Here is a 24,032-nt window from a genome sequence, read left to right as displayed (position 1 = left end):
AGTGAGTCACTGGTGGGGGGTTTTGGTTTGGCTTTTTTTTTTTTTTCCTTTGTTCCAGCAATGAAATGATACTAAGAAATCTCTTTAAGTGAAAAAAATCCTGAGGGTCATTCCATCTACTTGGCAGGATTTAAGCACAATGTACTTCTGGAAAGCTGGAAAACCAGAGCCAGCATATTCAGTGTTCTCTCTCATTGGTGGTTCAGCCACATGGGATGCTAAATAACGCAGCTGTACACACTCTGACAGCCAACCGTTAATAACTTCTGCCCCCTCTGATTGCCTCCAGAAGCCGTACCAGCATCTGCGAGAAAAAGGCAAGCAGTGAACGTAGCTGGGCTGACCCAGATTTCTGTTGAGCTGGCTAGCTCCTTGTGCCACACTTTCACTAGAGTTGACTTCTCTTGCAAGATTACTTAACTTCTCTGTAATACTATTGCTAGTATTGTTACAGGAATAACAACAATTGTAGAGCATGAACGATTATTCTTTGAAAACCTTACATTAAAAGAGCTGCCATTTGGTATAAAATGTTTTTGATGATATTTGACCTACTTTAAAGACACAAAAGAAGAATAGAATGTCACAGATAAATACTGGCTTTTAAAGACCTGCTCATGTATGTCTGTAGCTAGAGTTTCAGTGTCTGACAGAGAGGACTGCCTCTCATCCACCACATACCCTACCACGTCTGAATCCAAAACTCAGAGATATTGAAGGGAAGAGGTTTTCTCCTTGACTTTACTGGGGTTTGGATCAGGCCCTAACCTGAGAGGTTGTTTAAAGATGTGGGATATAGAGTCAAGGTCCCACTGCTCTTCCTGACCTCCTTCAGAGTTTTGGGGAAGTTAGTAATTTGCTCTCAGAAGACCAGCTGATTGCATTGACTGGATGCATCTCAGAAGTTCTGGTTGATGTGACTCAGCAGCAGTATCTAAAGCATCCGGATAGAAGGTAGATTATCCCATTGGCCCCACCTATGTCCCAGAGGATTTCTGCAGACTTGTGCAATACCTCTTTCCTATTCCATTTGAGTAACAGTCAGGTGTGGCTGAAATATTTCAGTTACTAGAAACTTGCCAAAAGGAGAAAAAGAAATAAGAAAAAAAAGCACCATGAGGAGCTGACTCTTAGACTGAAACAAGTGGTGTTATGACAGGGGCTGAATTGAGGATCCAGGCTGGCTCAGCAAGAGTCCTTCCTTTGGGGAAACAGGAAGTTTGGCCACTGTTCCTGATTTCCCACTTCTGGGCAATCTTGTATCATGCTTGGAAAATGTCAGAGACCCTTCGCTAGATGATCTGCTGGTGTGGCAGCCGCAACATAACAGATGGTTGGCCAACAAGGACTCTACCTCTTCATCGCTGCTAAAGATGAACTGTATCAGAGAATAACCTTTTGGTACACCCTGCAAAAATCACCCGCATGGGAAACTGCATGGTGACAAAATCTTCCTGGCCTTTGTCTCCTGTAAGAAGAAGGCATTTCCTTATGTAGTCACCTTTCAGAGGTAACTGCAGTAACATTTCATCATCTGAGCAATAGCATTTTCTCATCTGGTTGAAGTTAGACTTGTTAACATCAGCTAAGACTCTGACCTGGTGCACAGACATGTGTGTGTGATCAAAATGCAAAGAATAGGAAAGTTTAGAAGATGTTCAAAGGTAACCATCCATGAGCAATTCCTGTTCTTTTATCCAGCAAATATTGCCTTTGGATCTCATGAGCTTAGGTTTGTCTGGCTGTATCCAGCACCTTTTGCTGCTGGGTGACACAGGCAGACTGTTGATGGAGTCTTTCTCCTAATGAGGGTTTTGGCTAGTAAGAAACAGGAAATTCAGAGGGCGGAACAAGAAGCAATTTAGAGGTTTAAAAACTGACTGAAGCCTCTTTCCATGAGCACTGACAAAAAGGGAGGGCTGAGTTAGCTACCCTCTCAACTGATTTTAGCCACACACACAGAGGCACGTATACCCAAGATTTGCAAATTCCCCACCCTGCCTCAACACACTTGGTGGGCCCCTCTCTCTGCTGCATCTGGAAGAACAAAAATGTCACACATTCTGACAAGCACATTTTCCATCCTGAAACTGCACTGGTTTCTGGCTTGCTACTGGGACTCAGGTCAGGGAGAGGAGAACAAAGTTGTCTGCCTGCATTAAGCAACCATGAGCTGTTAACCCTGCTCACCCCAGAGGAGCATTTTGCCGAGGAGTGGGATTGCCAAAGGGAAGAATATGTGACCAGTGGTACTGAGCTGTCTGCGCTGAGTGCTTATCTGAAAGGGTGGGCAGCTATGATGCTGCAATAGGTCTTGATCAGTGTTGTGTGTGTTACCAGGCAGACTTTATAAGGAAACAGCAAACCAAACTGAAGACACTGATGCTCAGGGTTGCTTGTACCCTCACAAGAAGATGGCACTGTACACTCCCTGCAAGACTCTTGTTTTACTGGGTGAGAGTCCTGTCCTCCTTGGCTGCCCACATTCTCCAAGAGGTCCAAGGACCACATTGCTGCTATGCAACCCTCCTTCATGAACTCCCAGTATCTCAGTTGTTCAACAATAGCAAGGCTGTGGATCTAGATAGCCCTGCTTCTGTTAACACCAGGGAGACTTAGATCACTTGAGAAAATGTATGTGATCGACAGCTGGCCACATTGGTGGCTCACATTTTTTTTCCCATATAACTTAACTTCTCGTTCCACAGAACAGAGAAACTGTATGGAAACCCTTGGCATCCAATGCGTGGCCTGATACTCTTTTGCCCACTAAATGCTCTCCAGGAACCTTTTTCATCCTTTTGCTTCTTTTGTCTCTTTCTCTCTTTACATCACTGTCTCTCTTTCTTCTTCAACAAGTACCGTAGGTCTGTCTCCATCGTAAAGCCCAGAGCCATTCAGGTACTCCTCATCTTTGTTGTATTGCTCTGGTCCAGAAGAAGGCATGGAGTTTTCAGAAATGGAGCCATTTTTTACATAACCTGGCAAATTCCGATGTCCATTGAGGGTCCCTGGTATAAGTCTTGTATTGAGATGGAGGGCAAGTGCTCCTCTTGTGGCTACATTTGTGATGCTGGTGTGGGAAACCATTGGTCCATAACTGTAGGTTGTGCTCCCACTTCGTGCTTTCCTTTTAAAGTCAAGTGCTAATGTCCACCTGCTCCATGACTTCTTTATTTCTGCTTGGACCTGAGAAGCAAAGGGGGGAAAAAAGCATAAGTAGGAGCAGAGGGGAGCAGAAGGAGGTAGTATCCACAGATAGCGTGGGTGAGAAACGCTCTGGGGAGTGAAATTGGAAGGAACACTAAATTCACATTAAATCTGCCCTTTCCAAATGAAATATTTGACATTGGAAAGCTTGAGTAGCTGAAAACATCTAACTGAAATATGCGTTAACTCTCTCCCGGGGTTAAGGGACATGATCAGCTCTCCTTATGGTATGTATTTTATCTTGGTTTTATGCTGTAAAACTTAAGCAGCGTATTTGTAGTTGCATTCAAATTAAAATCCGTAAACTTAGGCCAAGACAGCCTTATGCTGGACCAGTCTTATGCTGGGCCACATTCTGTTCTTTCTCAGTGTACAACCACTGACCATCTAGTTTCTTAGTTAGCAGGAACAGAGGGAATTAGTGGGAAAAAAAAAAAAAAGACATTAAAGCATTATCACTTTGGAAATAGAAAAAAGGTCAGAAAAGCCTGGACAATCAAAACGGCTTGCTGGTTAAGCAGCTACTCTATTGATCCACTTTTCTTCCTGCCACAGATCTCAAATTAAGCAACATTAAACAGCACTTATGCTAGGAAAAGAAAAGAAAAAACACATTTTTCCCCCCTCCATTAGCTACTTCCAGTAGGTTATTTATTGGTGACATATTGACCTGGATGTCTTATATGTCAAAACCAAGGATATGAACTTTCTATGTGCACTGACAGATCTTTCATTGAGCTCAAAACAACTTTGTGTCTCTAGAATAAGTGAGGATATGCTGATGTGCATCTGCCTTACCATATGTGTGTGAAACTGATGTAACAAAGGAGAGAAATAATTAAGAAGCTGGTGACATACCTCTCCATTGCAAAAACAGTATATGATGGCAACAAAAAATCCCTAGAAGGAAGAAGAAACAACATATTAATCTTGCTGCATGTGAATATTTCTTTTCTGATGACACTGCCCACCATCCCCATGTTCCTCTGAAATCAATGACATCCATAGTATGCAGTATATAATATGTGTAAGAAACCTTGCATTGTTCAATAGCAAGAGAGACAGATTAACATAGACATTTTCCTGCAGACTATTGACAAAGTAGACAGACTACATAAGCCGTCTGGGTCATGGCTTAGCCATGGGACTGTTTGCACCTCTGAATCTGTTGCAAAGTTTCCAAGATGCTGATGGGTGCCTGGGAAGTTGGTGGCATCTACCTCATTGGGCATGTTTACAAACTACTGAATAAACATTTCTAGTGTTTTACATGTAGCTCATCCTGCTGCAGGATGTCAGAGTGGAAGGTGGTCCTGATGGGGCTTTTCCAGCTCTGGCTGTAAGTAGGGTAGCCTGTGTGTGGAGCAGAATGGGCTTAATGGGATCAGCAAAGGAATTCAGATGTGAGCAAACCATCTACATCTTTTTGTTGGCCAATAGCTTATCCAGGGCTTGTTGAGGTAACCTACTGTTTCATCCTATCTACACCCAACAGGGATTGTGGAAGCACATGAATGTAAGCTTGCTCCCCATTTCTCTTGCGGTTTCTCTAAACCATCACCTGGCCAGACCCGCTGTCCACATTTCATCATCCACACTGGTCAACCACGACAATAGGTAGTAGCATATGAACCAGAAGTTAATCTCTCAGGGAAGGGTGTGCAGTAACAGTCAAACACTGCTTTGCTTGTAGAGGGGTACGTATTCTTGCTGCTGTGTCTTGTATAGGACCAGTCCTGCAACTGAACCTGCCTTTTGCTCAAATCTAAAACTGAAGAATCCATTCACAGGACTAAAAGACAACTTTGGGACAAGCAAAATGGAAGCTAATTTGAAACAACGTGTCTCTGTGGATCTCTACCAGCTTACGTCTAACCTGGATTTAAAGGGATTTGTTCTGCGGGGCAAGTTATCTTTCAGCAGGAACATTTTTTTGTTGAACACTGAGCCTTTATATGTTGTGTTTAGCAAATATAAAACATAGTTGATGATAAAATACTGCCAAATCACCTTGTGAATGAAATCTGGTGTATTGTAAATACAGCCCTGCTTCTAAAGACAACCTTACACTTTCATTTCTGTTCCCACCCCATTGAAATTATTTCAGTTCTTCCCCATAATTTAACAGTTACAGTACCTGGAAAGAGTTGAACAGCATTTCATAGTGCATTTGAACTTGCCAAAGAATCCCTGACACATCTGTGTATGGCATAGCCATGAAAACAATATAGTGAACGCCAAACAGAGGCATAAGGACGAGGGTAGATTTCAGCAGCTTCCTATAGCAATAAGAAGAGAGAAAGACACAGAGGAAATTAGTGGGTGGAGTAAACCTCCCAGTCAAACCTGTCCGCTTCATACCTTGGGCACAAGTTGAATGTAATTTCATACCTGCTTATACGTCCTCTTGACAAGGTTTGGATATCTTACATTTACACAGGCACTGTGTCCCCCTGCAGTTTCAAACTGTTACTTCTCTTATGGCATGTGACAGAACCCAGTCCATCCTCAGGCATGTGTTGATGTGCTAGTCTAACCATCTTCACATACATGTCCCCATGTGGTGCTATATGTACTGGAGCTTAAGACTCTCAGATGTCTTTTTCAGCCTCAGACTATCCCTGTCTTTGGCTCAGGATCGTGGGTACAGGGTGGAAAGGTGACTGGAAAGAAATATGCACTGCTGCTTCCAGCACTCAGCCTCTGACTGGCACTAAATCCCCTTGTCATCATAGAATCATGAAGTGGTTTGGATTGGAAGGGACCTTAAAGACCATCCAGTTCCAACCCCCTGCCACAGGCAGGGACACCTTCCACTAGACCAGGTTGCTCTAAGCACCGTCCAACTTGGCCTTGAACACTGCCAGGGATGGGGCAGCCACAGCTTCTCTGGGCAACCTGTGCCAGGGCCTCACCACCCTTGAAAGGAAGAACTTCCTTTATACCCAATCTAAATTTATTCTCTTTTAGTTGTTTTCCCTAAAGTCAGTTTGTCTTTAAAGGATGGTCTGCTTCAGCTCATGACAACTGGACATGGTCCTCTACAACCTACAGTAACTGACAATGCTGGAGCAGGGAGGCTTTGGCTACATGACCTCTCCAGAGGTATCTTCCAACCTCAACCATTTTGTGATTCTGTAATTCAGCCTGTTTATTGAGGCAAGACACAAAGGTCCACCCTGGGTTAGTGCCTCCTGTACAAAGAGCAGGACTGGTGGAGAGGGAAGTGCATCTAGGAGCAGAATTCCCCTAGATATCAAGGGGAAGAGGACAGTGCGCTACGGGGTAAGCACAGTGAACACTCTCAGGAGGTGCTTTGGACTGCTGTCTCACTTGGAAAGCCCCTTTTTAAAGAAGCAGCTCCACCTCAGCGGAGGACCTGTGCTGGGGACTGGGGGGAGGTACAATACAACCCTGAGTACTTGGCTGCGTTTGCTCCCGAGGGAACCAGCCTTGCCTGGAAGTGATATTAATTGAAAGATTAAACATTCTGCCAAGAGTTACAGCAAGTCACCAAGTGCAGGCAATGACTGAGAAGGGCGGACATCATTACCAGAAAGACCTGGTACCTTCTCTGTCCAGCAACTGGAAACCACTGAGGGAATTAACATATTAAAAGGAGAAAGTTGCATCCAAACCATAATTAATAGCAAGCTTCAGCCAGGAGGAAATAAACAAATACATAAATCAGAGCCCTGACAGGGCAGCAAAGCAAAATAGAGAGGTGTTTTCCTGCCAAATCTCATTCCTGCTTCAAATGAAACGTCTTGTGTTTGGAGAGTGAGATGGTAGCAATGAGCTCATGGTTTGCAGACCAAATCTTTCTGCCCCTCCTCCCCGCCTTTGCATGCGTCATGCTGGTCAGTCAAGCTCAGGACATTACAAGAAGCCTTGGGAGCAAACAAGCAGCCAAGGTGTCTCAACAATCTGCTTTTTCTGTCCAATTTTGACCATGCCACAAATATCCTAAATTATCAAGAGAGAAGAGCTGGCAGAACAAAGGAAAATAAAACAAGCAGGGAGATGCCAGGTTTCCAGCAAAGAGTCAGGAATCCTTTTTTCCTTTCAGCAAAGGCACCGAAACATCCGCTGAAATGCAGATTTAACAAATAAACCAAGTTTTACAAAGTACAGGGGAGACAGGAAAATAATAAATAAACTGATACAAGTTTTAGGGACTCCAACAACAAACACAATGCTTTTATTTTTGAACTTTTGTTTCAAGGCCAAATTGGCTGGAGACTGAATTAATTTCTTTAAACTACAAGGCAGGTCCCCCAGGTTGGATTTGAAAGGTTTAGGAGATGTTTGAATTGCTGTTGATTCATTTTGCATTACCAAACTAGGAAGACAACATTCGTTTCACCTTATTTTAGGTGTCTACAGTGTAGACACTATTAACTAGTCACCCTAGGCTCCTTCTCTAGTCAAGGGGTAAAACAAAGACTTTGACATCTCCCCAAAAGTGGAAAGGGTATGTGACTCACCTGTACTGTTGTCTTGAGTCACACCTCCCTGCATTCGTCTCTCGTAGCTTGGTTGCTAGGACTCTGATAATATTGATAAAAAGAATAAAATTTACCTGGAAGAGGTGGGAAAAAGAAACAACACAACAAAGAAAGGATAACTGTTAATAAAGATGCAGTCAATGATAATGCTCTTCAGTCAATGCTTTCCCCAAGATGAGTCAAGGGGCTGTGGCAGTGACCTGATCATGCTGTGTGAAAAGCTCCTTCTGAGGGAGCTTGTCCTGTGGAAGGGATGAGCTCCCCAGGAAAGACCCCAAAGGGTTTGATGGGATCTAGGCAGCTGTGTTCAACCTGAATGGTTGAGAGAGAGAAGGGAATAGCTGTCTCTGACAAGGTGTGGGCATCTCACATGGATACACCTACATATGAGCTAGCTAGCTTGGCAGACACCTGATAACTGAATATGATATCAGTATATAAGGCAGTGCTTATCAGGCATTTTGAGGCCTGGACTACAGACAACTGTCAGTATTTTTCGCATCATCTCTTTTAAAAACTCCATACAGAAATATGAGTCATTTTCATAGCCTTGTAAATCTCTCAAACTTAGCTTGGTGTCTAAGGAGCAGACTGAAATGCTCCTGCTCTTGCAGCCCACCTGAGAATCAGATACCCTCTGGCTAAAAGAAGCATTAGTAAGATGCCTTTCCATATTTTCTTGTGCAAAAGGAAAGAAGAGTAAGCAAACTGCACCATGACGAAGACATGCCCTAACTAGACACGACAGATCAAGAATGCAGAAAGGCAATAGAACTGTAAAACTTCTATGTACACTGCTAACTGTTCCTCTGGAGGAGTGTTTAGTATGGACTAGATAAGGACAGTAAGTAATACCTATTTCCTACTCAGGGAGCCACCTCTATGAGCCCATCTTGTGGCCAGCTGCTCAACTGAGCTAATCCAGTCCTACAGGAACATGCTCATGGTGACCTGTGCTGCAAAAGGCAATGGCACCATTTTATGGCTACACTGCTACTTACCAGAGGGGGGGAAATGAGGACATGTTTGAGGGATTCTCAGCTTTTTGGAGCTCTTCAGAGACTGGTTTCACCAGGGCTGGGTTTACATCTGCTGCTGCCCCAGACTATCCCATTTTTGGGACTATGGAAGGCCATAAATAGAATCATTGTGTAACTGTCCACTGGGCTGATCCGTGTTGCTGGGCTAATGCTGATGCCTATGGGTTTCTTTCGAAGCTTGCAGCAGTCATTTGACTTCTCAGATGCCAGTATAGTGGCATTTCAAGGAAACAACTTGCCGTGCCACACACAGGCTCATAGTTTTATGCCAGAAGGGACCATTGTGAACTTCTAGTTTGATCTCCTGCAAAATGCAGTCCATAAGACCTCCTTGTATTAATTTTTGTTTGAGTTATAGCAGATCTGGGTTTCAGTGTTTCCATGACGGAGATCCTACCACAACCATTGCTAAGTCGTTCCAACGTTTAATTATCCTCACTATTAAAACAAGTAGTTCCCTGAGCCACTGAATGAACACGGCCTGGTTTGCTATGGCTTTGTCTTCTGTGGTTGGATTCCTTCTCCTTTAACGAGGTGCAAGTTCATTTTGAACAGCTCTCCTCTGTGTTAAAAAGGAGGTAAGGTTGTACTACACCCATTCCCTTGAAGGGGTATTAGTAGAATTTCTCTCCCATATCTACTCAACTGTTTTCATGAGGTTTGTGGGAATTAAACATCCATGCAACCCCATTCCCTTCATTACATTTGGTTGGAATTTACTGACTGGCACAAAAGCTATAAGGGGGAGATGGATAGACCGACAGGCAGAGAAGCATACAGCCAGGGGCATTTAATTAATTTTCATTGGAAATCAATCTGAAAGGGAAAGAAAAGGAAAAAAAAGGCCAGGCTTTTTTCTCATATGAGATTTTCTAGCTTCAGAAGCTCAAAAGTGGGATTTTGTTCTGCATTTGTTGGCTAAATTGAAGATGTCCAACTGTATCACAGTCAAGAGGGAAACTCCTCTGACTTCCTGAAAAGTGTTAAGTTTCAAAAGAAATCCAGACTACTGAATAACATCAAAGCTACCAGCAGAGTGGATGGATTTTAAGCCCCTCAGCCTCCAAATTCTCTGCACTACATCCAGAAAATGCTGAAGTTAGTCCAGCAACATATGACAAGCTAGTGTGGGAATTGAAAAGGCAGCCAAGTGAACAATATGAACCCACAGAAATTAAACAGAAACAACCCACATAATATTTTTGCATAATAAATAGCTGCATTTGCAAATAGCCAGGGTACAAGCACAGCAGAGCCTCGTGGAGAAACATTGTTTTTACAAGGACAAGCCTTAATTGATCTCTTTCTCCTCTGCTAATTGGGCTTTAAATTAAATGCAATGGGGTTGCTGGCATTCATCTAGTTGAACTATCTGAACTTTGTTCTCCATCCTACTATTTCATTTCCAATGACTACAATGTGGGCTTGGTGATTCGTTTCTTTCAAGGTGCAGAACTAGTTGCTAGAGCCAGGTGGAGAATTTCCACCAAAAGGAAATTCTAATGAAGAAGAAAGCCCCCCAACTCCAAAGCAGCTCACCTAATCGCATGTATGAGCATGTTCACCTCAGAATATGCTCATTCCTGCTGTTTATATGCAGATGGTCTGATTTTAATCTCACCCACACTGATCATCTTCTAAGGCTTCCTGATTTGTGAGTTGTATATATTATATATATAACATATACAATTATATATTGTATATATAATATATATACAATTATATACTTATATATTATATATAAGGAATTATATACTGCTTGATGCAAAACCCTCTGAAGACTGTGGAGAGATTCATGGATGAATGTGAAGAGGACCTAGGATGTGTGGGAGTGGACAAGCTTTTCTGCATGCTCTCGTGTAACCATCAGAAGATAGAGTAATGGAGAACCATAGAGACTGAGGGGGAAGAAGGGGTATTTAAAGGAAACTATGAAAGCAGGCTCTCTAGCTAATTAGGACCCTGCTCTTGCAAACACACACTACCCATCAAATTACCCTTGTGCAGATAATCGCATCTTACAATGAGTTCTTCACCTTGTGAAAGCTCAGTCCTTTGTCTGGGTAATGTTACTTACATCCTTTCTGTTCCCTCTAGTTGTTGGGTGGTGGCTGAAGTAATCCTCCATCAGTGATTATCATCGTGTCCAATCATAGCTGGGATGGTTTAATTTCCATCCCTTCCTTTGCGCTATCCAAAGCTTTTACCAGTTCAGAAAGATTGTCTGAGACAATCTGATAGCACTGAAGCATGACTGGGGAAAAGGTTTGGTCTAGTTATGGAACTCAAATTCCAGTTCTTCCCACTGGAGATGCCTGCTGAGAACACGTTATGAACCCTGAGGGGTTCTGCCCATATCAAATGGGTTGGGAATATTGGCTTGAATATTTGTTTAACTAATCATTTTAGCATCTTACTCCTGTGTTATTCTTCTCCCCTAAGCAAAACTTGAAGTTGCTCGTAAGCCCTCTGCAGTATGCAGCCATCAAACTTAGAGGCAGGTCAAATACAGATCCCTTAAATTGGATATATAAAGACTCCATGGTATTAAGGCATGAGCTGTGTTAACAGGGTGATTAGAGTAGGGCAGTCTGGCTCAACTCTTCCCACTGGGCCTGCATCAACCAAAGGCACTGCTTCCACCTCTTGCAATCACCCAGTACTCACCACGATAGCTGCCAGGATGGGCACCTGAATAATCCATTTTAAATTGCCAGCACTCAAGTCCCAACACCTGAGAAAAGATTGACATCCCATCAGGAAACTATTGGTTACAAAGAGCAATAGAGTCAAGCGTCTTGTTGGATAAATCCACCCTGAAAGAATGGGTTCCTCCAAAGCCTGATGTGGTGGAAGGACTTAGCTCTATCCCTGCCTTCTGTTGTCACGTCTTTGAAATTAGGCCCTTCTCCTGCTGTTATAATATACAAAACTGAAATCACTACTAGGCACATTTAAAGTTATGCTTTCCAGATGGTGGAACAGCTCTTTTCACAGCCATAAAGACTTGTTCCTGCTTCTGGGCAGGAACCCACCCTTTTCCACTTCTTCACCTTCTCACTGTAAAAAACTACAGTCTTCATGAAAACAAGAGGCTGAAATGGCCAAATATTACCCCTTGAAATAAACCTGCACCATGTTGCATGGGTCCTGTCTGAAGACATGGTGGTGGGGACAACACTGTGGTTCTGCATTCAGTTCCTAGGCTTCCTTCAGCCCTGCTCTTGCAACAAGACCCAGCTATGCCTCACAAAAGCTTTTACCTCCTTTTCATCTTTAGCCCTTATCCAAGTGAGGGCTGGAAGGGCAAACTGTTGGTGGCGTGGATATTGGGCTATTTCATCTGCCAAGAAGGGGCTGAACACTATTTACTCCCAGGAGTTTCCAGCAGCTATTAAATAAGGTCACTCAGTGTTAATTACTCTGAATCCTCTCCAACCACAGAGAGAGGAGTGCCACAGGCTTTTCTTTATCTGAGCCAGACAGCCCCCACAGGGCAGCTGCAGTTTTCATTTCACTGGCCAAATACTGCCCAGGCAGCTATTCAAGGAAAGCGAGAGGCAGGCTCAGAGAAACCACCAGTGCTGACTGAAAGATGAGGATAAGCCTGTGCCAATGCAGACGCGTCAGACCTCAGTAGCTGTGCTACTCCATCCTTCCAAACCTGGAGCTGATATCCCATTTGGAAACCAGTGTCCTCCTAGAGAAAGCCATTTGAAAAGCTACCTGGGGACCCCACACTTTCGCTGGCAGATCATGGGCTGGTGAAACCGTTGTGTGGTCAAGCCTGTGTATCATGGGGAGAAAATGTGATTGTTTGGGGGTTTGAGGGTTGGATGATATGGAACCTTCATTCAGCACTGTAAGAATATGAAGCCATAAGGGCGCATGTGTAGAACTAAAGAAGCAGCTGATCTGCATCTTGTTTCTGACAGTACCCAGAAGCTTGTATTTAGGGTGGAACAGCAGTTCCACCTAAGCAGGTAGTGATATTTTTCTAGATTTTTCTTCCAACAATTTGCTGTTCCGAATGCCTTCCTGAGCCAGAGCATTACCGAGTAACTAAGACTTCTAGAGGAATTTATCTTCCATGAATTTATACAAATGCTTTTTAAACCTAAGGACATGCTGGCATCCACACCTCCTGCAGGGAGGAGTTGCAGCTTCCTCACCTCATCAACACTGTGCTGAGCCTTTTATCTCTCAACTTCATTCCCATTCATTCAGGATTTTAAAGATCCCTATCCTGTCCCTGCCTAGCTGTGAAGTAGTACCCTTTAGCCCCAGGGATAACAGCTTCAAGTGTTCACATTTATCATATTCTGTAAAATGAAAGGAGAGCTGGGAAAGTTGCACCCACTTTGTCCTTTCCTGCCACACTTACCCCCAGAAGTTTGTTAACTTCATGGTAGGAATCTCTTCTGGCTTTGCCAGAAGCCCCACAAAAGAGTAACGCGTAAAAGAGAGAAAAGAAAACACAATGCAACTTACTCTGTGTCGGCTAGAGTGGCTCTCACGCTGGCCCATGCTGTAACAAATACAGCAGGGAGTCCTGCAAAAAAAACACAGGTCAAACGGGGTAAGAAGGGGGACTGGAGGTGTCCATTACCATAAGCGCAGGTGGAGTGGGATAGAGGAAGGTGGAAGAATCAATATTAAATATTTAAGCATAATTACACCAGGAAAGCCTGGTCTTGGTGTCATCTCTCTTCTGCAGGCCAAATGGTAAACCAAACGGTGGCAGGGAACATTTTCTGGAAAGCAAATGTCACAGTCTGGGCATGTCCACCCCACTGAACTCTCCTGGCTTTTGAAACAGTTTTCCAAAATCCCAGGAGTGGTCCAGGCCTAAGCTACCTTCTGCTTTGTGTTTGGGAGATAGCCATGTGGTCTCGCCTGGGATGGACATGGACTTGACAGGACAAATCATCATGTCCCATGCCTTTCTCTAACGCTACTATATAGATACACAACCTGCAGTGTTTGAACCTGGGTAACTGATATCTGCTCTAGCCCACTCATTCCATTTGAAGCAGAGAAGGGTTTAATGCAGCACACGTTTCCCAAGGTATTTGTTCCCTTCCCCTGACACCAAAGAAAGGTGTATCTGGAGTCACGCTCAGACCGTTTCTCCCAGCGCAGGGCTGGATGGATTAGAAGCTTGTTAAGAGTGAGTCTTGCTGCATGAAGCAGATAAATGCTAGAATTTAGAGTAATGCTTGCAGAATATTCTAGTCAAAGTTTCACTTGCAAATGAACCATCCTTATTTCAGCACAGTTACACTGGGCTTCATCTTTTCCCTGTGAAAAGGTGAAGAATCACCAATAACCAAATGCAACCTTTTATTTATTTTTTTAGGGTCCAGTTCTGCTTTATTTGTACAACTGAGTCCCCTACTGGCTTCCCTTACAAGGCAGGATCAAATCCACAGTAGCTTCCACAAGTTCAAGAAAAATAGCCCCTTTCAGGTGAGGAAAAAAATAAAAATAAATAAAGGAGACATTTATCACTGATGACTGTAAATATGCTGTTCACAGTCTAAGCTCGTTGGGGCTCGGCATGCATAAGCACACGCTTAACTTTCAGCATGCACTTAAGTCTCATTAGGGTGCTTAAAGGCTTTCCTAACCACGAGCGTTTTCCTGAGCTGGGGTGTGGAGCAGGGATGCCTGTCTCATACACACATGGACAACGGGGCCGTTATCTTGGTTCAAACTTTAAATGCCATGGTAATATAAGAAAGCATAAATAATTAAACACAGAGCCTCACTCAGGACCACTGCAGCACTGCTGCTTACAAAGATACATTTATAAGGAATATACCCTTCTCTACAATCCCCTGCAATGGCTGGCATTGGAAAGAAAATACTTAACCTATTGCACTGGGAACCCATGAGCGTGCTGAAGCCTAGGGCCTGGGGAGGGTGATGATTTATTGTAACAAACACTGTCTGTTTCCTCCTTACCTTTAATCTCCTATCTATGGAAAATACGTGCATTCTCCAGACTACTGGCTGAGATATCAAAGGCTTAAATGCATGTAACTGTGCTGATATCATTGATGATATTCCAGTTTATATCAGCTGAGAAACTGGCTGTGTTGAGAGGCTGACATGCCTGCTGCCCGCCTGCAAGACAGTAGATGTTCACCCACTATTGTGAAGCTCTAAGTTTGAAAGACTGTTTCAGAGATTTGGATGTGTTTGACATGCGCTTGTTCCTCTCTAGCCTGCCCTGCACTTCAGAAGAGATAGTGTCCCCATTCATACTAATCCTGTGCTGTTTTCAAGGTTCCTAGTGACAATAAAATATACAGAAGAAAATTACTTCTAAAAAATTCCCTATGTGTGGGTTTATTGTGGGTTTACTCCTAAAAAAATCCCTGTGTGCTGCTGCCTCATTTCATTCAGGCAAGCTTAGGAAAAGGATTCTTGATATTTTCTGCAAAACACACCAGGTGAATTCCTGGCACCGGTTTTATTGCTACGTTTGTCTTTCTGTGTCTCTTACATCGTTCTTCTTTTGCAGTGTTAACAATCATGAACGTTTTTCAATTCACAAAAAGTGGTATGAATCCTCTCCCTCCTTTTCCTCTGCCTCATGTTTAGATTCTTTCTACACCAACGTACCATGGAGTGCTTGGGCTGTCAGGTAATTTCTAAATCTAGTTCTTCCACTGTGGTAAGCTCAACATGAAGATTCAGAAGGTTTAGCTTTGCCTCCAGCATGTCTTTTACTTTCAGAGGGTGACAACTGACTTTCTGGTGTCTCCATTTGAAAGTTCTGGTTTCTGATGCCCCAAGATTGACAGTCCCTCCTGCTGAGCACTCATAGCACTCATTGATGGGAGAGCCATTAACCCCCAAATCAGGACTGAAGTCCTCAAAGCTAGACATCCAAGGATATCTGGAAACAGCAAGAAACGTGAGAGGATGCAGCTCTGTGAGCAGGAAAGTAATTCATGTTTAAATGCATCTGGCCACCTCACCAGAGAAGGTAAAGCAAGTCTCCAAAAAGCCTGTGACCTCCTGGGTGGCTGGGAGCAGACAGATGCAGGTGTGGATGGATGCATGCCTGTCCTCCCCTTTGCACTTATGTACCCCATGTGCACGACCAGTGTGAACAGGATGAACCCCACCGGGCGGTGATGCTGTGAGTGACTTCTACAGAATCCACATTGTATGCGCTGTGCATTTCCAGTCAATACACACAGTGTGTACAATGCAGGTGCTATAAAGTCAGGTATCTCCCCAGCAGCTGGAAAATGTGCAAACCTCAAGCTGGGCAAAGTCTGGTGGCCATTCCAACCCCTTGCTCTCCTTTGTTGCTTTTCTTGTGTACATGTCTGCTAGAAGCTGCAAAAGTGGCTTAACGCGCATGTGTCGAAGCTGTGAGTAAGGGAGATGGCTGCAAAGTGACTGCTAGAAGAAAGCTTATGAATGAAGACCTTATGTAGGTCTACAGAAATCTGGTCTCAGTTCCCTGCCATTTGAAAACATCTCTGAGGAACAATGCATGCGTTTTTTCTGCCTCCCTGTGTCACAGTTTCTTAATATTAAATACTGCTAGTAATCTCTTTTGCCTCTTATCCTGTTAGGTATGAATGCTTTCAGTCAAGGATAATTTCTGCTTAGATAAACATTCAGGGTTCACCATCATGGGTTTTTTGGACCTGAGCACCTCTAACAGTACCACATCGATATATCTGTCTTTTCAGGTCTTCCTGCAATCCTCATTTGCACCGTAGCTGCAAGCTAGTGCAGTCCAGCCAGTGGCAGTGAATTAACACGGTGTGAAAGAAAAATGCCAGTGGAATCAGCTTGGGTTTTCTAGCTATTGGTCATGCTTCTTAGACTTCCTTCATAAAACAGCTGCAGAGAACTTGAAGTCTGCTGGGGAATTTATTGTTGCCCATAATATCATTATTTGTTTATTTTTTCTGGGCGCTGGCAAGGAACAAGTTCCTTTCTGTCATCAGCGTCTCCCTTGCAAGAAGGGTGCTGCAGACTTTGAAGGAGCTGTGCTCCCTTGTGCCAGTGAGGATGTGGATGGAAAAGACTCAACAGAAATCTTTAGGTGTGACATCAAAGAGTAACTATATGTTCTGGTTTCTTCAGTAGTCTGGAAATAAGATGCTGCAGGGTGATTTTTGCTCCTTGCTCCCACCTTGGAAATTTCCAGGCAGGATAAATGCTCCACTGTTTATTGTTATGCAAGCAAACAAACAAAAAAATCAGAGCCTTTGGGGCAAACTTGTCTTTTCTGTACCTATGTGGAAGGTTATCATTATTTATCACTGATTCCCTGCTATTCATTTCTGTGGTATGGGCAGGATCCAGTGCCCACTGCAGGGAGCTCGAGTTCTTCCACTGTCTCCAGTGGGTCTTGGCTTGGGTTGCCCTTTCAAGTGTCCAAAAGCTATCAAAACAATACATCTGTGCGGGTGTGTGTGTGTACATTATCATGCTAATCAAAACAAAGCAAAACTGAATGCAACTGGAGGGATCCTATGTTCTCATTCCAGAGGAATTTAAACTGAGCAGCCTCAAACTTTTGGGAGCACATGGATGATTGGTGTTGTGACAGGTGTGACTTCAGCTTTGTGGTTGCTCTGATAAAACGATTATACTCTGGCAGTGGCTGGAAGAATTAATGAGAGAAAACCATGCCTGTTAGACCGTTTTCCTTTGGCTGCATTACGAGCAGCATCAAGTTGGTTTTTCTTGCTAAACATATGGCATTATTTTCCGGCTGTTTCCCTCTTTTCCAGAATTTGCTCTAGGGAATTGCTTTTTTATGTCAGCTCTGTACAGTTTAATGCCATTTTCTGAGAAGCAAATTTTATGTACCTTGAAGGTTTGGCAGAGGATGAGTTTGGGGTTTTTCTGGATTTGTTTTTTGTTCATTTGTTTTAAAAAAAGAGGTGACATCTAAAGTCCTCTCTGCGACTGCAGTAAGAAATGCCCTGTCTCCAAAATATTTCACAGAATCACACACAGAATCATAGAATGGTTTGTGTTGGGTGGGAGCTGGAAAGACTGTCTAGTTCAGCTCCCAAGGTGGCAAGGGGTTTCCACCATCCATATACTTCGTGCCCCCAGATTTCTACAGAAATTGTGAAAATAGGGATTTTAAATCCCAATCTATTTAGCCTTCGTTGAACCCTCTGAGGCTGCCTGTGACCCTTTTGTGCTTCAGTACTCTATGGGTACCTACCAACTGGTTGGGATTAGACTTTGCCTGAGAAATGGATGTCCACTTTGAGACTCATCTTTATCATATGACAGCACCACCATTTTTTGACCTATACACCAGCTGAACATGAGGTTAGCAAGGAGCTTCTGGTCCCCTTCTTGCCCATATCACACTTTGGAAAGAGGAAAGCTGAAGAGAGTCCTGCAGGCTAGACTGCCCTGTGTTACTGAATCCTTTGCTTGCTCTTCCAAAGCAAAACCCTCCAGTTCTCCATAAACTCAGTTCTGCACTAACTGGTTTGCTCAGAACTCCACTGTTAGAGACTGGTTTTCTTCCAGAAGAAATCATGTTCTGGAATGTGGATGGTGTGGTGCACACATTAATCTTGCCCTAAAATGCAGTCAGGATGTGGCCAAGTACATTTTGGTCTTTTTTGGGGAAGTGGTCCTGTGACATACAGTTTAGAGATAACCATAGACACCTCTGAACAGTTCTTTCCTCCTGTAAAGTCCTTTGTAGGCCTACACCCCATTATTTTTAGTTATATCCTCAAGGATTTTGTAATATGTTTCCTGTTCTCCCTTATAGTCCACACACTTCAGACAACTGTGGGCAGTTGTTATATTGTTCTCAGCTTACCAGCACCTCGTAACTCCTTGCAAGCCAAGGCTAATGCCAGAAGTGAACAGAAAGCACATTCTCATCTGAAATGTGTGTGCCCACAAAGTATTTTGCTAAGGAGCACCCTTCCTGCACCCAGATCCCTCTCCTTTTCCTTACTACAGGGAAAAGATGCCCAGAAACCTCAGGAACTTTTTAAAGCAACTGAGATATGAGGCAGGAAATCAGAGCTATATGTCTGCCAATGGGGGAAGATGCTCACAGCCTCATGCAACTTTCTGCCCCTCCAGCCCAGTGCCTGTTTCTCAGCAGGAGGCACTTGGTGGAGATGGGGATAACTAAGAAGGTGTCACATCAGATATTTGCTGCCCTGGAAGAATGGCAAGAGATGTTGTCACTCCAAGTTTGGGCTGATCCTTCCAGAAATCCTGGAAGTGCCACGGTTTAAATACGACAATTTAGAAATGATAATGGTTTCACAAGAGAGCTAATCTGTCCTTGCAAGAGTCATTGTATCTCTGGTGCTTACCCTGCCTCTCTCTCCTCTGTATATTTATGTATATGTACTATCTGCTTCAAAGACCCCTCCAACAAGCTTCTTACAGATCAGCTGTAAGAAGCAGCCATAACTTACCCCAGCCAAATAATGTGAATCCCCAAAGATACTTCTTCTCTGAGAAAAATGCCATGAAGATGAGGCTGTGGAGATAGAGCCCTTCCACCAGAATCCAGTAGTAATTGGTTGCCAGGAAGTAAAGGAAGAAGGTAACCGCTACTTTACAGCCTACCTGCAATGACCACAGAAAGATAGGGTTATGTGAGGAACATGGTGTAAAATTCTTGTTCTGCATAAAACTGTAATTTACAAAAATGGGATGGAAAACAAGATGGAGAAAGAAAAAAAATCAGAAAATTCTGTTCCAGGGCTTTCACAAGGGGGGAAAAATCAGTGCAAGAACAGAAGAGATGACCAGCTGAGAAGAAAGCTTCCCCTCAGCTTGACATCCTGTGTCCAATAGCAGGTGAGTTGGGAGGTGTAGGAGTACAAGGCACTTGTGGAGATGTTGACTTCATCCTACTCTCTCCCAATCCCGGTGGTGAGGGTCACACATACTTTCAAAGGCAGCTGTGTTTCATCTTTTCCCTGTGTCTCTTGTCCATGTTAGGGAGGAAAGGGCTGTAGCCTTGGTCTGGGTGACCTGGTGCAAGTCACATCACTTGGAAGTACGAATCCCTCCTCAGCTCATGGAGAGATATGGGCACCATGCTGAAGGTGAGTCATCCCATCCTGTTGTGGATGTCGAAGACAGGGTCCTCCGGGGCTGCCTGTCTTTCCCCAATGACTGTGAAGACACTATAGATGGCTGCTGTAGGCTTTGGTAACTGGTTCTCCAAGGCAATTTCAACCACAGTGTCAAGGTGTTTTCTGAACAGGCCTAAGAAGCACGATAGGAGATCTAGTAGGAGATAGGAGACTCCCAGGACATACTAATCTTTAATAGATTCATAAGCTGACCTCTCACTCCACAGTGACCTGGAATCCTTTGCTTTCATGAGAGGAAAACCCTGACTGCAACTCCAGGCTCTCCTGTCATTCTGGCACAGTGGGGTAAAGCCACCCTTCTTTGAGAGAGAGTGGGAAGGGATGGAGAGTGGCTATGGAGAATGAAGGAAAGAGGGGGAGCAGGTGTCCCTCAGTAGGGTGGAAAATCCACATGAAAGTGGCCAGGTGTTCAACAGAGAGGACAGAGTCATGAAGGCTGGCGCACAGTCTGCTCTGGTGATACTCACAAACTGCGACTTATCTGCTGGAGGTGCTTCAGTAATGGATTTCAAGTCTTCCTCTGAGATCCTTTCCATCTCTTCCAAAGCTGACCCAGAGTACAAGACTGCGTCCTTCACAAAGATGCTCACGGCTCTCAGCATGAAGGAGACAAACAGGTGCATGTGGATGTAGTTTCTAGTGCAGTGCAAACGTCTGGAGGAGGAGACAGAGAAGGATTGGAGTATTTTAGACCAACTGTTGGACTGTCTCAGGGGTCACCTCTGCTTCTGAAGAGCCCCAGCTCCTCTCATCAACACTGCGCCATCATGGGAAGCAGTGCTAGTGCCACTGCTACCCTGTGCTCACGGTTCACCCATGGGGTTGGTAAATGAATTAGTATCTCCAGGGTTTTGGCTGCAGCACACAGCTGCTGACTTTGCATTAGGACAATGCTGTGCCTGTACTCATTTAAACTCCTTTATTTCTGGCTGTGAAATCTTGCAGAGAAATAGGGCTGCATTTTGCCTGTGTTGGGCATGGGTAGTGAACATGCATGCAGAGGGCAGCGCAGGCAGTGAGTCTACATTGGGAGGATGGTGTGTGTGCAGTGCACATGCAGCTGGAGGAGGGTATGTGGTACGCAGTCCATACTCAGTGTATGCAAATCTGGAGTGCAGTGTGCGTGCAGTGTGCATGCACCTGAAGGCAGTGAGAGGTGCATTTGTCTGAAGCACATGTGCAATGTCTACATACCTGGTGAACACCAGGACAAATGCAGTGGATGCGCAGCTGATCTGTAGGGTATGTGCAGTTAGCATGCATCCAGTGTGCAGGGTACATCCAGGGAATGTACATCTGGTGTGCAATGTGTGTTCAGTGAGCCAAGAATAGCTGTGCAGTGTGTGCATGGCAGGCATGTCCCTGGTGCTCAGTGTACACGCAATGAGTGTGCACCAGACATACAGTCATTTTCCAAGATGTATAGACAGAAGGCAGAATGCATGCACAGTGGTCATTGATACTAAAGTGTGTATCCTGTGTGTGTCCCTTTCACTGTTAAATCCATCCCGTCAACAAATACGCCCTTCTCAGAGTCAAACCCTGCATCTGAAAACTTCACATTTATCTGCACTTTGTGTAGAGGAAATGAACTATAAAGGCTAGAGTCCTCGTGGCCACTAAAAACCTTGCAGAGGTTCTTGTAAACTGCTAGCCTTTGTGCCCACTCCAAATTTAGTAGCAACTACAATAGCTACTATAGGGTGCTCAGCTGCTTTCTTGTTTCAGTTAGAGACGCTATCCTTTGCTTGGTCACGTTGAGCAGTTTCTGGGCTCCACCCCAGCAATGGCAGCAATGACCCCAAATGCTGATTGTAAAGCGCTTTAAGATCCTTTTCAGGGAAAAGCTGGATGGTAAGAAGTGAATGGGTTAGGCTTGTATTTATGAGGTGTGTTTTAGAAACAGTGGCCATGCCTTTGGGGAGAAGAAAGAATTAACTGACCTGTTGAAGTCCCCTTCTGTCCTCTATAGCTCAGTTGCCTGGCTAACCACGCAGGAATAAATTCATACCCACTTAAATCCCCATCTCCAAAAATGGAAATAAAAAGTCAAAGCCCAAAAGAAGATGGGCTTTGTTCCCTGCATTTGAAAGTTGATCACTGAATTTCTGGATTATGTGTTACCTGGAATAAAATCTGTCTTGGTCCCTGCTGCTGCTTTGATTCCTGGGACAAAGACATTTTAGCACAGTTTCCCACGTAGTCTGAGCTGTAAATGGAGAGCCCTGACTACATGAATAAAGACAGAGTATGTCTCCTGAAACTAGGAGTACTCTTCCATACATGAACATTAAATATCTGAACAACCTGCCACTGTCCAGTGGGAAATGAAACAGAAGGGAATGGGTTGAGAGGACAGGAGGGTGGTGGCAGGGATGGATTCTGGGACTACATCACATGAAGTGTCTCCAGGAGGGATCTGCAGTCCCCTTTGGCTCTAGTGTGTCACGGATTCAGGTGCTGGGATGCTCTGCTATACAAGTAAATCCCCTTGACCTCCATTTGTTCACAGAGATGCCTGAGCACTTTTAGTGCCAAAGGCCACACATTTTATTCCCACTGGTATGTGTCTGGGGCTTAGCTTGAGCTTGCACGATGGGAGCTGCTGAGTCTATCTGAAGACACCATGTGGCTGTTTGCTGTGTGGAGAATTTCTCTTCACAGCTGTTGTCTGGGTCCTGCTGTCTGCTAAGATACTGCCAGTCACGGAAGGGAAGCAAATCTGGGACTCAGGGGATCGAGGGTCAGCACCCGCTCTATCTGCAGCTCATCAGGTATGGCTTTCCAAAGGACAAACTTCTAGCCATGAGCGACTCTTTTCATTCATTACGTCCCATGGTCTCTGTGGCAGCAAGAAGATGCAACAACCAGGCTCGAGGAAAGGGTGGCGTGTGTTCAAGATGTATCTAGGGGTCTACATCACCTGGCAGGTGTGATGGAAAGGGATGGTAGACAATCAGATTTAGGAGGGTGAGCGGTCATTTTTGGATGGGGTTCCATTCAACTGGTCTATCCTTCATGAGTATTGGGGTTTAGAGTGGAATTTCCCTTATGAAACCTTAGTTATCTAAACATTAGCCATCTAAATCTAAGCCAGTCATCTGAAGGGGTAATAGGGACAGAAAACCCCAGATACTCTTCCAAGTGAGACACGCCTCTTTCTGAAGTTGCCTCTCTTTGCCTTTGTGACAGAGAGGGTCTAGAAAACTCAATTGCAGGCAAAAGGAAGAAGTTCAGGCATCCCACCCACCATCCCCCAAGAAGTTTGACCTACGCACCACTAACACAGCCCAAAGCACAGATGCAACTTGTGGCTTGCTGAAGAAGCACATGCCACCCCAGCTTAATCTTTTAGGAAAGCCTGAGGCTTTTCCAGTCTAGTGAGAACTCACTTAGGTAGAAACAGAGCCGCCTACCTGAAGTATCCCAGGATAAGGACAGCAACTGTGAGGGATCCCAGAGAGATGGAGTATCCAACAGTATAAATCAAATAGAGGCGATCAAAGACCTCCTGCAGTACAAATGATGGAAAAAATAGCGTCACATTAGAACGCGTCCTACTGCATCGTAACACAACCATGGTAGCAGCACAGAGATTCAGGCTATCATACGTGCTAGGGGTGTACAGCTCGGGGTCTGGGAAACCTTTGGCAGTCATACTTCTTGTCATCTTTTTGTTGTAAGATCAGCTTTGAAAGCAGCATTCATTTTTCCTAATGACTACAGAGAGACAGGATTTTTGCAAGGGACAAGTGATGGAGTTGGGTTAACCCCATGCCTGGGAGTTTTGCAGCATTTTCATCCCAAAGGAACCCAAAGCGCTTTACAAACTCTCAGCCAAATCCAGAGATCACTTGGCAACTTTTGCTTGAACAAAATGCCCACTGACCTGGGATTTTTTATGGAACTTTAAAATTTAGTCATAAGGCTATGCCATACCATTGCTGAAGGACCAATGTCCATGCTGGCGGAGTGTCAACCTCCACAGAAAACATGGGAAGGATATATTTTGGCTGTGGGATATGAGAAGAAATCACCTGCGTTCATCTTTGTTTTTAAATCCGAAGCAGACAGTGACTGCAGTTACCCAAACCAGACACAACTTTAGCTTGCCAAAGCCCCATTGGAAACGG

General features: G+C 44.3%; 1 protein-coding gene across 1 annotated transcript in view; it reads right to left on the bottom strand.

The window, feature by feature from the left end:
- Positions 1-445: 445 nt before the first annotated feature.
- PTH1R (parathyroid hormone 1 receptor) overlaps positions 446-24,032 on the bottom strand; it is a 114,713-nt gene continuing 91,126 nt past the window's right edge. Inside the window, exons 8-16 of the mRNA XM_065666978.1 lie at positions 23,316-23,410; positions 20,367-20,553; positions 19,210-19,363; positions 13,250-13,310; positions 11,426-11,492; positions 7,698-7,792; positions 5,348-5,489; positions 4,069-4,110; positions 446-3,189 (exon numbers count right to left, since the gene is read on the bottom strand). Coding sequence (XP_065523050.1) covers positions 2,827-3,189; positions 4,069-4,110; positions 5,348-5,489; positions 7,698-7,792; positions 11,426-11,492; positions 13,250-13,310; positions 19,210-19,363; positions 20,367-20,553; positions 23,316-23,410 — 1,206 coding nt within the window. The 3' untranslated portion in view covers positions 446-2,826. The remainder of the gene's footprint in view (positions 3,190-4,068; positions 4,111-5,347; positions 5,490-7,697; positions 7,793-11,425; positions 11,493-13,249; positions 13,311-19,209; positions 19,364-20,366; positions 20,554-23,315; positions 23,411-24,032) is intronic.

Source organism: Lathamus discolor, chromosome 2, assembly GCF_037157495.1.
Source record: "Lathamus discolor isolate bLatDis1 chromosome 2, bLatDis1.hap1, whole genome shotgun sequence".
NCBI classification, from domain to species: Eukaryota; Metazoa; Chordata; class Aves; order Psittaciformes; family Psittacidae; genus Lathamus; species Lathamus discolor.
Note: the sequence above shows the minus strand (reverse complement) of the source record. Positions and strands in the feature narration are given on the sequence as shown.